The 17,826-nt window shown below is 49.5% G+C and overlaps 1 protein-coding gene across 2 annotated transcripts in view; it reads left to right on the top strand.

The window, feature by feature from the left end:
• The window catches only part of LOC144738727 (calcium-binding mitochondrial carrier protein SCaMC-2-B-like), a 54,094-nt gene that overhangs the window by 16,571 nt on the left and 19,697 nt on the right, over positions 1–17,826 (top strand). Inside the window, exons 1-2 of one of the 2 annotated variants that reach the window (XM_078621721.1) lie at positions 7,161–7,475; positions 15,865–15,991. In XM_078621721.1, coding sequence (XP_078477847.1) covers positions 7,317–7,475; positions 15,865–15,991 — 286 coding nt within the window. In that variant the 5' untranslated portion in view covers positions 7,161–7,316. Of the gene's footprint in view, positions 1–7,160; positions 7,476–15,864; positions 15,992–17,826 lie in introns of those variants that run through there. The other variant, XM_078621719.1, reaches the window with a different exon arrangement.

Raw genomic sequence — 17,826 nt, 5'->3', positions numbered from 1 at the left:
TGTCGTAGTTAGTAGTAGGCGACTCCCGCAATCCAGTCTTGAGACGTGGAGGCTGGGTGAGGTCCTGCTGGGAAATTGTAACGTAATTTTAATTTTCAAAGTCTATTCGTGTGAGCTCTTGCCCAGCCGGTCGGTGACTGCTCATTAAATCCCTGCCCCCCCTCTTCCCCGACGTTGATTTTCAGTCTCAGCTCGCATGCTTGCTGCCACCAATTGGAGGGGGGGGGGGTGTATCCCCGAGTGCCGGCGATGTGTGGGGGGGCCCAGCATTATTGAAGCCACGTTACCTTTCTGCGAAACGTCACTCTGAAATTCACGGAACTCCCGCCGTTTCCGGACAATGCTAGACGTCACGTCTCAACATGCCGTGCAGACGCACATTACCGTAAGGCCGTGTGCCCGACCGACGCTTGCAAAGAGAGAACATCTTCTAACGTGGAGGAAAGACAAGGGGGCTTTTAGCATCCGCCTCCCCATCGAGCATCCTCCGCCGGTGCCAGGCAAAACAGGCAGTGAAAATGTTCTTTTACCGTAATCGGCCGCGCCAGTGTACATCGTGTGCAGGGGAGCGGGGTCCAGGCACAAAACACGGATGGTGGTGGTGGTGGTGATGATGGGTTTCGCTTGTTGATGTTCCAGCAGGGGAGTGGTGGTGTGTGGTGGTGATTGAGTGGGGGCGTGGTGGGGGACACTTTCTGCGTTTTCTAGGACATGACGCCGTCGCGTGCGTCATTACGGATGGCGGAGAAAACATCCTTTCCGAGCAATCGCCGAAATTGCTGTGAACGGTGCCACTGCCGGCACGCGAGAGCGAGTGTTCGGCGTTGCGGTGGCTAGGAGATGTCAACTCCCTCGCCTTATATCCAGAAGGTCGTGGGTTCGATCCCGACCCTGTTGCCTGCTGTATATTTGGAATTTGTGTGTCTCTCATCATCATCATCATCACGGTGGCTAGGAGATGTTAACTATCTCGCCTGGTATCCAGAAGGTCGTGGGTTCGATCCCGACCCAGATGCCTGCTGTATATTTGGAGTTTGTGTGTCTCTCATCATCATCATCATCACGGTGGGTAGGAGATGTTAACTACCTCGCCTGGTATGTAGGAGGTCATGTGGGTTCCATCTCGACCCTGACGACTGTTTTATATTTGGAGTTTGCGTGTGTGTCTCTCCCTCCCTCCCTCCCTGTGGTCGAGTGGGTTTTTCCTTCCACACTGAGAATCAACCAACGTGCATTGAGTGTTTGGCTGCCGTAAATTTCCACGTGATAAGCCACGTGGTTGAGCTAACATTTTTGTCTAGGTCAATTCTGAAAAAGAGCTATACAGCTCGGTGGGGGAAAAACAAACCTGTAGAATATCTAATTATTGCATGCGAGGACTAGGGTCGTGCCAAACATACAGGAAAATGCAACTTGCACAAAAAAAAAATTCAAGTCTCGTTATCAAAAGAGCCTTGGACATTATCACCTCGGCGTATTCTTGCACGCGAACATAAAGGGCATTTTTAGTGGTGGCTCGGAGGTCAGAGACACTGCTGAGGACCTGGGTTCGAATCCGGATTCCAGCCGCTGCCTGTAGTGCGTTGGGTTGATGGTCTCAGCCTGGTCACCAGTGACTGCACAACAAATATAACACCATTGGAACCTCATTTGCAATAAAAAAAAATATGATAATTGTTTTTTTACCCTTCTATCTGGCAACAAAACTGACACCTTTTTTACAAGGAGTCATGTTTGCATAGACCACAATACCTGCAGCCATAATGCAAACAAAAAACATAATTCTGATAATATATGCACTGTCCTTGAAGTTGATTGGTCCACACCCGAGACAGCTTTCCTTAGAGCCTAGTCTCTTTTAGCGTCATCTGGTCCAACCCATGTGAGAAAAGTAAAGTGAAACCTCCGATTATCATGGTTGGCTACGCACGGTGCGAAAGAAGTTCAACATACAGACATGCATACTGCCCATAGACTAACACTACCCATATACTTAACATTATACCTCCGATTAGCGCAGTTGGCTATGCATGGTGCGAAAGAAGTTCAACGCAGGCGTACAAACAGGGTTGCGTTGGGGCCGCCAAGTTCATTGTCACGTCAGCATGGGCGAGAGCGGCAGCGTCGCTTGTCTCGGGAGGGCACGTAGACTCCCCCGCTTGCGCGCGTGTGTGTGTGTGTGTATATATATAAACGTTTCGGTGGGTGCGACGTTAAGTGAATTTTAGCGGCCTGCGGTCACGCGCTAGCGGGGAAGGCCGGGGGATCTGGGATTGCCGCCTCCACGAGCTGGCGGGAATAGCCAAAATATCTGAGAGTTCAGACGTATGTGCTTACACCGGCGGTTCAGGTTTACCCCCTCGCCCACCCTAATAATAGATTCCTCCGCAGAGACTGACATTTGCCGTACCACATGTATGACGGGTGACCCGGTGGATGGGTTGTGCGGTGTCGAGGTAGGGCTGTTAGTTTAGTTTCAGTTGTAAAAATCTGATGGGGAAAATGTTTTTTTAATTGTTTTACAGTTTTTTTTTTGTTAGATCGCGTAAATATAAATGTGTAGTTAAACCCACCACCACCCAACACAGCCAATTAGTAAGGTTTGTCATGTAAACAGAACGTGCCAATTTGTTACTAGTACAACACACCGGTGTGTTGCAGAGCAAAGCCACAACATTTACAATCTGAGTACGACGTTTCGTCATTAATTACAACCAGCTTCATCAGGCGACAGCCAGATTTGTGGAACGGAACAGGAGGATTTCTCCTCGCGCCCAGGTGTCATACCCCGGCTTGCCAAGAGATGGCGGTACAACAGAATAAGGAACTCCGTCTGTTCCATCTGCATGGGGAAGAGCAGGGCTCTTTTTTGCAAGGCCCACCGGCCACTGGTGGCCCTCTGATGGCCTTTGGTGCGGCCCCTGACATCGTCCCCCAACAATACACACGGAGTGAAAACACCCCCATCATCATCATCGTGCTGCTGTCAAACACCGAATGGTTTCAAATGTGCGGCGGCCCTCACACTGGCGATGTCTTATCGGCAAAACTGGCCCCCTTCTGAAAATTATTGAAGAACGCTGGGATAGTGTTTCCTTCTCGCACTTGTGGGTTTTCTCACGGGTGCTCTGGTTTCCTCCCACATGTTAACACTCGTTGATTGGCTGAGAACACCTTCATACATCGAGGGACTGCAGAGCTTGGGCAATTGTTGGAGCCGGTTCATCGCGTGGCTGCCTTACCGCTTGTCACTGGTGTCTCCTCACACCTCCTTGAGTCGTTTTCTTTCTCTGTCTCTTCAATAGTGGGCAAATGCTGCTTGCATCACAAATTAAATGTATTAAGTAATATATAATTTCGAATTTATAATTGCGCTTTACATCCTAGGATCCCAATGCGCAATGCATGAAAATATGGAAACGGAACCGGGGGGGGGGGGGCGGGGGGCAACCGACCAAACTAAAAGAGGGAAGGTGCAGTTTAAAGAGATGGGTTTTCCAAGCAGACTTAAATGATGGTGATGGTAAGTGGAAAAACCTAACAGCGCAACATAGAAGCGGGTTGGAGTAGTGTAAAGCAGGTGGAGATGTAACCGGGAGTAGAGACCATGAGAAAAAAATTAACCCGTGAAAACAAAGTTTTTCACTATAAATCCTTTATATGCGTGGCATCGGTTTTATTTTATTATTCATTTCTGTTTTTCTTGAGTAAGAGTTTCATTTTTATCACATTGGTATTTTAAATTAAATATAAGGAAAGTCCTCTCGTCCTCTGGCTTGAGATGGCTGCCACCTATGGGTCAGATGATTGCCTGCCACCATTAAGCAATTGGTAATTAAATATTAAAAAAAAAATTCCTAAAAAGTGTAAAAATTTGGAAAAATGTTTTCACGAAAATTAATTGTCACGCACAACGAGTCTGTGTGCAAAATGTCAGCTCGATTGGAAAAACGACCGAAAGATTTGCACGGTCGTAAACGCGCAAGCAAGCGAACTTAATATAAAGGATTTAAAAATGAACAGCTCTATGTTTGACCCACTTATCTCCGAATTGTTAAGAGAGTTCACAGCGGGGATGAATGAATAAAGGCCGGCACGGGGAGTCTATTTTCGGGCCCAAATTAGGCCGAGAGAGGACTGCAAACGTTTGCGATTAGCCGTTCACTTGGGTCCGTTTGAAGTCTTGCCCTGGATTCTAGCAATGACTGCACCACGCCGGTTGAGCGGCAGCCTCCTCGCCACGGCGACGGGCGTTTGAAGGGGCCACTTTGTTCGTGAGAACCCGGGCGGTTTTCGGAAAGAAACGTGTGCTGGTTGTTGCGACACGTGCGGTCGGATTTGTACGCCCTTTGTTGTATATTACCCCTGTTCTCCGTTCTCACCGTGAGGTCAGCATTCGGTTCACGTGTTCATATAGCAGTGACAACAACAAAAACAACAACAACAACAAGAGCGATATCAGCGTTGGCCTGGAGGCAGGGGTCGTCGACCAAAATAAGAGCAATTTCTTTTGAATTCTGTAAAAAAAAAACCTTTTCAAGCGCCGCAATGCAATGTCAGTACGAGAGACGGTGGTGGTCCTTGATAAATAACGTCACGAAGCAGCAGTCCTTAATGAGCCGCATGCGGCTTCGGGGCCAGAGATTTCCGACATCCGGGCTGGAGGATGAACAGCTTCTAGTAGTGTCTGTATTTAAGAGTTTGCATCTTGAATCCCTCCCTCACTTGATGCAGCAAATCTGGCTGTGACGGTCCCACCTGATGACGGAGACTCGAAACGTTGTGATTTTTAAAAATGAATTTTAATGTCATTTTTTACCTACCTGACTTTACCGAAAGAACTAAGAGTATGAATCCTTGCAGTCACGAAAGCTTCAAATCTAGAATCTAGTAGTGTCCTTCGGCTCCCCCGACGAGTGTCGTTCGCCGCGACATCTGAAGTTTTGCTCAGCTCGCTTGGGAGCCTCTTCTTAGGCGACTGAAGATGGGTCTCAACAAGAACTGGAGAGAAGCTCCACCAAGCACGCGCTGCGAAACGTCGGGCATTGTGCGGGTGCAACGCGGGGTAACAACCCGGCATCGCGTTTCGGGCGGCTCTGCGTACGACGGCAGAACCGTGAAAAACTCCTTCACCAGGAATGGCCAATTAGCTCGCCAGGTCTCGCGAGGTCTGGCACATTCAGGATGATAAGCAGGTGGTTTGCAGGCGTGGATTTAGTAAACAATCAATTCCAATTGCTCCCGAAAGGGCTGTGTTTTGACAACGCGTCATCTGCAAACGGCAAACAACGAAACATTTCATCTCGGCGAATGGTTGAGACGGATAGAACAAGGTAGTGATTAATATTGATTCTTACACTCGCAGCAATGTGAGCTGTGCATTTGAGAATCCTAATTTCTCTTCGTGTGTTTCATGTAATGATTAAGTTGACCTCTGCAGCCACTAGCGGCCCCTACAGTCACCGTACATGTACATGTGCAGCCCTTTGAAGGCCATGGTCAACCCACAGTGGTTGTAAAATGTTGCTTGACTACTTTATCATGCCGGTTCAGTACAGATCGGATACCACTCGCCATTAATTTTAGCCATGGGATGGTTAGCGTGGATGTTTGGTATGCGCCATACGTGCGGTTTGAACGTACGCACGTGCCAATCGGTTTAGCAGGATTAAACTATCGGTTCCACAGCTTTGGGAATCTGCAATCGATTCAGTGAAGAGCCGTTGTGAAATCGATAAAAAAAAATCGATTGGCCACGCTTTTCTGTGCCCTTATTTTCGTTTGGCAAATTGTGGACATTTGTCAAACGACGGATTCACAAAGAGGGGGGGCGGGGGGGCGGCTTCCAGCACGCGGAGCGAAACGTCCGGGACAAGCTGCACGGCGGCACAAACCGCGAAAACCCACGCGGCCGCGAGGGCCGTACAGCACCTGTTGGGTGCCCCCCTTGCCTGTCGTCGCGTTTTGATCGTCTGGCGGTGGGCGGCACGAGCTGCCAATGAGGGCGGTGCGCTCTGTGCTATCAAGTTCATTAAAACACAAGAATCAGTATAGGATGCCACCCAATCCCCAATTTAAATATGTCTCCCCGACAGACCTGGTCTTCACCTGAGGACGGCTGCTTGCGTTGTGGCCGAAACGTCGTGAGAATTATTTTATTATGTTTTATTTTTATGATTTTATTATTTCCCTTCTACGTGACTTTACCGAAAGAACCAAGAAGATGAATCCCTGCAGTCACGAAAGCTTTAAATCGAAATTTTTAAAACTATTCAAATCTTTTTATTTTTCCAGGTAAGGACGACCGTGCTTATGTATAGCTCTTTTTCAAAAGTGACCTGGCTATAACAAATGATAGCCCAGTGAAGTAGCAGCCAAATGCTCTAAATGCATGTTGATTCTAAATGTGGAGGGAAAACTGGAGGACTCTGAGAAAAGTCCACACGGCCACAGAGAGAGCGAGAAACACGCAAACTCCAAATATACAGCAGGCGTTAGGGTCGGGATCGAACCCACAACCTTTCGTTCACCAGGCCCCAGGGAGTTAACATCTCGCCACCCCTGGCGCCCTAATACCCGGAGCGATCGCAGCTCCGCCGTATGAAGGGAGAGCCAGAATCTGTGGTAGTAGCAGCTGCCGCCGGCGTCGCTGCTGCTACCGCCACGTGAAGTATCGGATTCAAGGTCGCGTGGCCCGAGCGTTGCACATGAGGGGGGGTGGGGTGGGAGGTATGGGTTAGGAGGAGGGGTGGGTGGCAAGCGAATGCACACATTGGCTCCGTGGCAGCACCAAAGTCCGCCTACATTAATCGTACAAAAAAAGTCATCGTGCCAAAGCCGGCCCCCTCCCAGGCTGTGCAGGGGAGCGCTATACAAGACTTCACTCCCGGCCCATTCAACCAGTGTCAGTCCACCTCGCCCGCCCTCCCTCCCAACCCGCTTCGCCTACAGAGTTGGAAGCGCGTCTGTAGGAAACCGGTCGCTTCAGTTGATAAATGAGATAAACGATCAGTGGCCTCGTCTTCTTGACTGCCACGAAGCGGCGGTGAGCGGTTTGCATCCCGCGACGATATCTACCCGGGGGGTGGCGCAGAATCTTCGGTGGGGGAGGGGGAGGGATATCGTAGCTCCTCCCACACAGCACGCGCACGCAGTGCGTCACAGACCGCGAAGAAAAAGAAAAACCCCAGCCGGCGTTTCTCAACTCCCATATGCCTCTGCCTGCCCGAGGCGACCCCTCCGCACTATAGGCTTTTGCTCGCTGCGACCTCGCTCGTTTAAGACCGTGCAGCCGCTCGACGAGACAGCCAGGGGCCATGCTGTGCCTCTGCTTGTACCTGCCCGTGCCCGACGCGGACAGCTGGGAGTACGAGTTCTTTGAGGCGGACGGGCTCCCCGAGAACCTGCGCACAGTCCTGCGTCTCGCCCTGTTCGTCCCGTCGCGAGAGATCGCCAAGTACTTCCTGTGGCGGCAGGTGAGGAGGATGGGCTACCTAAGGCAACTCCGCCGAAACCCCCAGCGGGTTTCCCCGGGAGCGGTTTACAAGTCTGCGTTGGGGGGAGGAGGGGGGCGAGCGTGCCACGCGTGTTCTTCGCCGGTTCTCCCGTGAGCCTCGTTCGGCTGGAAACGTGCGTTTGTAGGGTGATTTGTGCCGCTGCTATTAATGTCCACGTGATGGTGGTGGTGGTGGTGGTGGGCCACTTCGTTGAGCTGTCATTTGTGGCCAGGTCACTTCTGAAAAGGAGCTACATGGCTCAGTCAGTAGGCCTCACCTTGTAAAATAAAAAATAGTTTTATTTTCGTTGAGTTAATTCCCCCACCCATGTTGTCAAAACTCGACTGTTTCATCTCATCCATACTGTGTGCAACCACTGCACTGCAGGTCAAAACGATCCAGGCACTCGCTCACCAACTCGCACTCACTCGCTCACCAACATACTCCGCCACTTATTCACTCGCCTGATCACCCACTCAGCAGTTCACAACCATTCTCTCTCTGCTGCTACCCTCCTCACACTGCTCCACCTAAAGAAATACCATCCCATCGTCTCTCTTCCTGAGCTCTCGTCGAAACCGCCTTGCTCGGTTCAAGTAAACGTATCGTCGCTACCTTATGGCACCTTCGCCAGCGCCGTCTGTTGCTGGCCGCTTTGGCGTTTTGGGCAAGTGCTCGGCAACTTGTAATCAAGAAAAAATTATAAAACGGTCCAAGCAGGTTTGCTGAAAACCTTTCGGCTACATTTTGCGTCGCTTAGAAAGTTAAGATGTGAAAATGCTGCCGTGGCGTTTGGAGCTCACGCGTCCAGCCGCGCTTTTTTTCGGTGTCGGTTTTCGCACGCAAATCAACGATGCGGGGGGGGGTGTTACGTGTTGAGCGTTACGCTAGAGTGCCGGCGTTCCTCCGTCCCCACGTCGTGACCGGAATGATGAACCGTGAATGGGCTCGCTCGCTCTCTCGCTGAGCCCCCGGGGGTTCTAGTTTCGACTTCCGTTGGGAGATTTTAACGCCTGTGAATGGATTCGAAGCCGGCGCGCTCGTAACTTTGTGTTTGAAAACTTTAATCGGGCCCATTGAAATTAGACCGACAGCAGAACATTGATATATGTGTTTATTTGTGTGTGTGTATATGTACAGTTTTGAAGAGATAAGTTGTGTGTGTGCGCGTGTGTCGGGCACGCAAATTACGCAAGTTCATCGTGCAGCTGACGTGGCGAGGTTTGTTAGACACGTGATGGAACAAATAGCGCGACAATGCTTGTGCAAAGGAGTGCGAGAGGAAGTTTACACAGTGGATTTTCTCGCAGTGACTCGCGCTCATTGCTCACCTTAAGTGGACCAAATAACCTAAAAGTTGCCGAGGCCCCTCTATGCGAGTTGAACGTCTTTTGAGCACCGTGCCTAAGCCCACCATGCTAATCGGAGGTGCTGGGGAAGGACAACAAACTAAGCGCATAAAGCACTTAGGAAGAAATGAGTTTTCAATCGAGATAGTTTAAAATTGCATAGCCCGTGGATTCATAATATCGGAAGGAAGAGCGTTCCAGACGGCCACAGAAGCGCATTTGAAAGCGCCTTTGTGATGGGCAGTGACCACCATATTTGTTCGACGGTTAACCAAAAGCCGCCGCTACAAGGACGAGAAAAAAGTTGAGAATCGGTAAATCTTTCGTGGGTAAGGGACGGTCATGACTACTGTGCGGGTATGCAACACAGGCAAAGTAATAATGCAATGAAATGTTAAAATTTTACAATCATTGATGTGAGCTTGACCTTTCCACCTTTATTGAGGCCACGTGGAGCACATTCCGTGCCATGTGTCAGGGCGTGGTGAGATTTTTGCGCAATGCTCTGCCAAAGGGGAAATGCTTTTATCGGCTACGTTTATCTTCGATGGCTCTGGTTACAGCGGCGATGGCGACGAGTGCTTGCTATGGCGGTCGGCGATGGATGTTAAGTGAGGTTTTTATTTTACCCCCTCCCGCAATTGAGTGCCGTTTTGTTTGCAAGTCCTTGCAAATGTGGTCTGTGAAACATTAAGAATTGCGTCGAGAACAAATTAACATTATGGTGGGACCCCGGCTCTCGCATAAACTGCTTTGCGACGTCATTTTATGTCTGTTGAAGGCGAACGATACGGCAATCTATTCCTCTTGACGAGCTCTACACGATGCGCTGATCAAAGTTTTGTTTATGACTACGGCAATTTTGGCAACGACGGGTGCTTGGTGAAGAACGAGAGGATTGATTTCTGGTGGGTCGCGGCGTTTATGTGCGCGGTGGGATGGAGTCGCCAAAAATAAATTGATTATTTACGATTCAAATGTACGAAATAACGAAATTGTTGATTTGCTCTTCGACGATGAGTGGCTGTTTCTGAAGAGAGTGGCCAGCTGATTTTTTTGCGCAACCACTCGTTCACTGGAGTTTCCTGGCAGGACGGAAATCAATCTTCAACTTTACACTTAAGTGTTGGGTTAACTTCTTTATGGTGAGCCACGGTCACCTATTCGGTGATAATCTTCTTTGCAAACACAGAGGCTGTAATCCTCGTGGCAGGACTACTCGGTGCACAGTCTCTTTGCCTTCTATGTTGTATCTCATTCACCGATGGCTGACAAAATCCCGATCTCATCGGAGATTATTCTTTGGTTCTTTCGGTAAAGTCGCGTATAAAGATAAAATAATAAATTAAATACTAGCATACGACGTTTCGATTGCAACACAAGCAATCGTCATCAGGTATAAATTAAATAGAAACGCAAATCTAGTATGCTTAGAAATGTAATGTAATACAACAGAGAGTTGGATAACATAACAGTCAACACCCTACCTGGTTGATTACGTTCTTCATGAGAATGCTAAATTTGAGAGAGAGATAAAACACAGAACCAGAGACATATAGACAGACACGTAAGCAGACATATCACAGAGATACATAGAGAGAGAACAAACATAGGCACATAGATCTCGGAGGTTGAGCAAGGTTGAGCCTGAATTGTGTTTGGAAGGATGACCATCACCACCAGCCACCCACCCACCACCATCACCATCACGCACGAACAGGTTGCCATAGGGCTGCCGGGCTAAACGGTGGGCAACAGAGAATGGTGGGGGTGCCAAGGTGGCTGTTAACTACCTCGCCTGGTAAACAGGAGGTCGTGGGTTTGACCCCGACCCAGGAGTTTTTGCGTGTGCCTCCCCGTGGTCACGTGGATTTTTCTCCAGTTCCTTCGTTTTTTTTCCTCCACGTTACAGCCAATGTCACTTGTTTACAGAGTATTTGGCTGCTGTACATTTCCACGTGATATGCCACTTTGTTGAGCTATCATTTGTCCAAGCCAGATTGCGTCTGAGAAAGAGCCGCATAGCACAGTGATCCTTACCTTGTAAAATAAAAATTGCTTTCATATTGAGTTTAAAGTAATTTCTCGACTTTAATCTGGCCACGTGTGGCTCTGAGGCGGAGAGCTTGGCTCCGAATCAAAAGGTTTGCGAGTTCAAATACTGGTCGGTGGGCATGGGGGGGTTGTTGACTTGGCCCATCATCCCTCCCTCGGGGGTGAGCGGGGGGGGGGGGTTAATAAAACGAGTACAAATTTGTAGAGAGGTCAACGGTGGTTGTCCTGTGGATAGACTCGCCCACAGCGCCATAAGAAATGTGGAGTTTCCACCACTGGCACCGGGGCTGTAAGTGGGAGATGAGCACCTGTGTGCGTCCGTGCTCCGGCATCGTGCGTGCGTCCCTGACTTCAGCAGCTCATGCTAACCACGGGTGGTGAAGTATAGTCAAACACGGACACTGGCACCAGTTATCTCGACAGTGCGGATTTGAGCAACCAGGCAATCACTCGGGGCGTTTTCGGCGACTCGCGCCGACCTGACGACAACGGTGAAGTATGGCCGCAGACATCACGAGGCTTTTCGCCACCCCGCCGCCAAAATAATAATTTTGAAAAAGCCGGGAGCAAGCGTCGCTCCTGCTGTTTTCTCACCCAGTGCGAGAGAGCAGTGTGACGCAAGCGTTGCAGCAGTTTGGCAAACAAAAATTATTCGGGAGTTGTCCGATTTTCGCCGCCCCCTCCACCGCACACACAGCCCCCCCCCCATGTGTGTTGTTCACTTTTTTCTGGTGTGGATTTTCGATATTTCACCCTGTTTATTTGTCCTCGGGACGATTGTTTTTCTCATTCGCCAGCCACAACAAGGCGGGGTGGGGGCGGGTGAGCGGCCTGTTTTGTTCACCTTCTGCCCCGTTTCGGTCCCTTGTTTTTCACCGACAAATCGCGGGAAAAATATTATTGTCCCTTGCTGGGTCGCGTTGGGGAGAGCGCTCGCCTGCTTTTGCCGACTCTGCGCGGTGTTTGTGCGCTCGCTGACGCTGTTGCAGTGACGTAACGGTCGGGCGCGCTGGGACCCGCAACCCCAGAGGTCGCCGGTTCGATTCCATCCTCGCTGCCGTGGCAGTCAATGGTGCAGGTTTTTAAAATCCCCCACCCCCCGTTCCTCTGTGCACCCAGCAGGCAGTATCAATGGGGGTACGCTGACCTCTTCCAAGATGTCTGGCCAGTGTGGAAGAGTAGGCCAAAGATACCCTCTCAAGATTGGGCCTCTAGAGGGGGGGGGGGACCCTTTTACCAAATGAGATATTTCTTGGCTGCACCTTGACCTTTTGCGGTGTTGTAAATCAACGTTGGGTTCGGCCTTGCAGATACAATTATTTGTTTGTGAGAAAACCAGATTTGCAGAAGCCAATGAGGGCTGAGCCTGGTTAATACTTGGGGGTTGTTAGAACAACAGGCAGGTGTTGTGTTGTAGGCTTATCGACTGCGAGCCGATGAAGAGATGGCAATAGAGCGATAGATGCGGGTTTTTTTTTATTATCCCATCTGTACAGCGCTCTCGATGTCACCGATTCGCGTGGGTTGGGTTTTTTCCGAGCTCTCCGCTTGCCGGCTCCCGCGCGAAGCTAAACTTCTCACGCATGATATTGGCCACAAACTTCCCGGCGGTAGCCAGGCCACTCCTGAAAAAGTATTTAAATCATATTTATTTATACCGGAGGAATCCGATCAGCTATAAAGCTCTTTTTCACAAATGGAGTTTTCACAGATGTCCGGTAGAGACTTGGGGGAGGCTTTCCTGGGTAAATAAAGTGAATTAAAGTGATTTTATTAGGCACAATTTACACACCAAGGAAACCCAAACCACCTTGTTAATCTTGTGAAAATATCATTGTGACTTCCTGGGTAGAACGAACGCATTCTGAATGTCCTCATACACGTTACATACTAGCACCACTTGCGCGTGTACAAACTTTCCTGATTCTATTTTTAGATTTCGAGGTGAAATAAAATCGATCCAAACGGTCCCCATGCAATACGTGTAAACGCCATTGTAAGATTCGGTTCATCCTCAGTGTGCTGTCATATGGCAGTGGTGGAAATTCTGCACTCTACGACAGGGAACCGTTTGGTCCTGAGTTTGAAATGCAAAGTTGTTGGTCGTGTGACCCAGTTCAACTTTGTTTACAAACGATCCATTCTGGACTGGAGCACGCAACACCCACCCCAACATAATTATTTATAACTCGTCCACGACACCAGCGAGAGCTAAATAAATTAGCATCACGAGCGGTGCGCGGGCCACCAGATAGCTGGCAAGAAATAAACGTGCCACGTTCATTACCTGTCACCACCATGACGTGTCTCCGTACGGTCGCCCACGTTGAGGCTTCGGGTCTCATGGACTGTCGTCTCATCCGTACTGTGAATAATTACACTGGCCAACAACAAAAAAACGTTTTTCTGGCCTGGACTTTTGCAGCTGTGACTGCAGGGATTCATCTTCTTGGTTCTTTCGGTAAAGTCACGTAGAAGGGAAGTAACGTGACTTTACCGAAAGAACCAAGAAGATTTTGCAGCTGTTCTAGACTAATTTCAGGGTGCTGATTCCAAATCTGATGTCAGATTTGCTCCATCACATCTCATTGTATGCTATCGGCGTACCCCATTTTCATTGATTTTACCCGAAATTAACTCTGTCACTTATGATTGCAAGTTGTTGCGAGTCAGTGACTGCTTTAGTGTTAAAATATGGTGCTGTATTTTTAGGATAGTGTGTTTCTAATATCATTTTATGTAGATATCCACATTTATTTAATATTTTTCTTCTGCAGTTTTTATTGAAAATGCAATGTTTGATATCTCGAAAACCTGATGTGATGGACAAAAACTGATGCCAGATTTGGAATCGGCACCCCAAAATTACATTAAACCCGTTGGAATACCTTATGCCAGAAAAAGCGTGTTGACCAGTGTTATTATATCTTATGTAGTAATGTGTATTATTATTATACCGCAATTCACTAAAACACGCCCACCCACTCGCACACACGCACATTAACTCACTCGCTCATTCACCCACTCAGCCACCATGCTGCCAGGTCACAACACTTATCTTCTTCACCTTCCCTCCCATTTCTCCACTTGGGAATTCCCACCCACCCCACCCCATTGTCTCTGACCCCAACTTCTAATAATAATTAACCTTGTTCAATTATACCACCGAATTAACTCATCATGCACCACGCCTTCAATGGCGCCGCGTGTTGCTGGCCACGTAGCCACATGGCCTTTGGTTTCATGTTCTCTGCAACCGTGATGAGTAACATTTCTTTGTTTTAAACCCTTGCTCGGTCGCAACCCGGAATCTACGGGGTCGCCACGACGCTATTTTAAGTCGCTGGCGCTCGGCACGAGATACGGGGGCGGGGGACGGTGGTGGCCTTTCTGAGATTACAGCACGAGACCGCAGTGGGTGGTGGTGGTGGTGGTGGCGGCGGTGGTTATTTCAACCCCCTCCCCCGCGTGACGGCTCTCGGGTTGCGTGTGAGAGCACTCCGGTGCAGGTTGTTACACGGTGCAGGGTGTTACCCGCGAAGTCAGGTCGTGTACCCCAGTGAACATAAACAAATACATGCTAACGACGACGCTAATAATAACGTAACGAGCGCGTGCACACCGCGATTACTCGGATTCTCCGCCGGCAAGTTGAGAAAACTCGTTCGTCACCATTGATTGGCGGTGTCGACGAAATGTTTTCTTTCTCTCGTAATTTTTTTATCCAAAATAAATATTTGCCGGGGCTGACCGGTGAAATGCAGGATATCCCAGGAGGCAAGCAGTGGGTGACGGTAATACTTGGCCCGATTTATCATTCTACTCCAATTATTATGTTAGTTTCCCCAGGAAAGTATCACTCATTTTTTCGAGGGCCCTGCCAAATTTTTTGCATGAAGCGATGGAGATGACCGCTGCTGCTGCTGTTATGTGATCCCAGCGGAGTCATTTGCAAGTGATTCTTCAGCATTGGGATGTGTTGGCCGATACCAGTTGCATTGTGTGTGTGTGTTTTTTCTCCGTCTGTATATGTATGTTGAACTTCTTTTTCACTGCACGTAGCCAACCGTGCTAATCGGATGCGCTGGGGTGAAGGAGAACAAACTAAACACAAAAAAGCAGTTATAGAGAAATTAATCAAGATAATATTCTTAGGTTTTTTCGGTAAAGTCACGTAGGTAAAACATTAAAATTAATAAAAGTAAAATAAAAATAAAAATCACGACGTTTCGGAGGCAACACAAGCTTCCGTCTTCAGGTGGAACCGTCACAGCCACGACAGCTGTATCAAGTAAATGAGAGATTACAAGAGCTACCACTCCGTATATATAATGGTTGGAGAGGGGAAGGGCCTAGTACGGCACACTTTTTATTAATAATGGAGAGGGGAAGGGCCTAGTACGGCACACTTTTTATTAATAAAAAGTGTGCCGTACTTGGCCCTTCCCCTCTCCAACCATTATATATACGGAGTGGTAGCTCTTGTAATCTCTCATTTACTTGATACAGCTGTCGTGGCTGTGACGGTTCCACCTGAAGACGGAAGCTTGTGTTGCCTCCGAAACGTCGTGATTTTTATTTTATTTTACTTTTATTAATTTTAATGTTTTACCTACGTGACTTTACCGAAAAAACCTAAGAATATGATTCCTTGCAGTCACGAAAGCTTCAAATCTAGAATTAATCAAGATAATTTAGAAGAGCACAGCTCCAGTAGCTTGCTAATATCAATTTACAGAAGAGCGTTCCAGACGGCCGCAAAAGCGCGGGACGCGGTGACCACAGCCTTTGTCGGACGGCTTAGCCAAAAGACGCCGCTGCTATTGCGAAGATGACCGGAGTTCGTGTGACGCTTGGTTCCTTGGCAAGATCAACGAGGTATAGCGGCTCATTTTGTGGCACAAGTACCTGCGTGCGTGTGTGCGTGCGTGTGATCATTTTTCCCGCCCCCTTGTTGCCCACAGCAAATCCTGAAGGCCGGTGACAAGAACAAGGACGGCCTGCTGGACTTCGACGAGTTTGTGCGCTACCTCAAGGACCACGAGAAGAAGCTGAAGCTCGCCTTCAAGAGCCTGGACAAGAAGAATGACGGTGAGGGCCGGTCCCCTCTCTCTCCCGATGGCACTAAGCTCAAATACACCGCACGGGGGCAACTTCACGGAATCCCTTACATTTTTTTACCTCTTTCTCATTCCGACGACATATGCCATTGTTGTTTTATCTCCCGACTCCGTTCCGATGACGTGCACACGTTGAATTTCTTTCGCACCGTACGTAGCCAATCGTGCTAATCGGAGGTGCAGTGTCGAGTCTATGGGTCAGCGTCGAGTCTATGGGCAGCGTCGAGGTCTATGGGCAGCGTCGAGGTCTATGGGCAGCGTCGAGGTCTATGGGCAGCGTCGAGGTCTATGGGCAGCGTCGAGTCTATGGGCAGCGTCGAGTCTATGGGCAGCGTCGAGTCTATGGGCAGCGTCGAGTCTATGGGCAGCGTCGAGTCTATGGGCAGTGTCGAGTCTATGGGCAGTGTCGAGTCTATGGGCAGTGTCGAGTCTATGGGCAGTGTCGAGTCTATGGGCAGTGTCGAGTCTATGGGCAGTGTCGAGTCTATGGGCAGTGTCGAGTCTATGGGCAGTGTCGAGTCTATGGGCAGTGTGTATGTACATTGAATTTCTTTCGCACGTAGCCAACCGTGCTAATTCATCGGGGGTGCGGGGAGGAAGGACAACAAACTAAAAACACAAAAAGCAGTTTTAAAGAATTAAGTTTTCAATCTTGATACGTCATCGGATCGTACGCGTAAGCACCACCTGCTTCACAGTCGATGTTAAGATCCCCGAAGCGTTGTTCAGAGAGGCGAAAGGCCGTTGTTGCGTTCCCAGCGTCGCGGTCCAAATTTCACAAATTTTAAAAGTTAATTGCGCCTTACTCGAATTTGTATTACACATGGCAACATCGGGCCCCTACTGGGAATCTGCTGCAGACTGTGTGCGTAGCGTTGCACCTGCGCCTGTCGCTGTAAGAGCGATCGCGCCAAACACACAAATGTGGTGAATTAACGGAACCTTTCGACCGGATCACATCAGCGTTCGTGAGCCTATTTGAGCGCGACCCGAAACCTTTCGCAATGTGCTCAATTAAATTACCCTCCGGAATTTTTACTCTTGGCTACGTGACTCATCTGCCTGCCAGCTCCCCCCCACCTCCCCCCGACTACCGGTGCCGTTCGTTCGCTTGCAAAGCAAAAAAACGCATGGACCCCACTTAATTTAATTAGATTATCACGACGCGTGGCGTTTCCACAGATTGCTGTTCTTTACACCAGGGGTGGTGGGTGGGTGGGTGGGTTGTGGTGCGGGGCGTTGGTGGGTTGTGGGTGGGTGGTGCTTTGAGAAACCATCGGTGTGCTACGTGGGTTGCGGTTGTGGCGGTTGTTGGCGGTGCATCGCTTAAACCTGTCCCCACCGCCCGCCGCCGCCGCTCCTGAGTTACGTCCCAAACGACAAAGGAGAGAGACAAGTCCGAGCCTCCCGGTCGCATTAGCGGCCGTTGGATGTTCGGGTAGCTGTAGATTGTCACGCGAGATAAAGAGCCGGGCGCGCGTGCGCGCGAGCACGTACGGAACGGACGAGCCAGAAGCACGCGCGCAGATTCATGGTTCACACAAGGCCGTTAACTCCGGCGACTGCAGCAGAATCGCGGTTCAGGCAAGGCCGTTAACCCCGGCTACTGCACCAGGCGACGATAGCTGTGTGTGTCGTCCTGGTGTCGGCCGCACTGGCACTGAGCCTCTGCTGAGAACTTGTTGGTCCAATTTTATTTAAAATACCTCTCCAAGTCGGCCGTGGAGAAGCCCAATCCCGCCCCCCCCCCAATCACGTCCTCTGAAGTTGCGGCGATCGGTGTGGTGTGCATATGCGGCCGTTTTC

This window comes from Lampetra planeri, unplaced genomic scaffold (genome assembly GCF_965212315.1).
Source record: "Lampetra planeri unplaced genomic scaffold, kcLamPlan1.2.h2 scaffold_114, whole genome shotgun sequence".
Classification (NCBI taxonomy): domain Eukaryota; kingdom Metazoa; phylum Chordata; class Hyperoartia; order Petromyzontiformes; family Petromyzontidae; genus Lampetra; species Lampetra planeri.
Note: the sequence above shows the minus strand (reverse complement) of the source record. Positions and strands in the feature narration are given on the sequence as shown.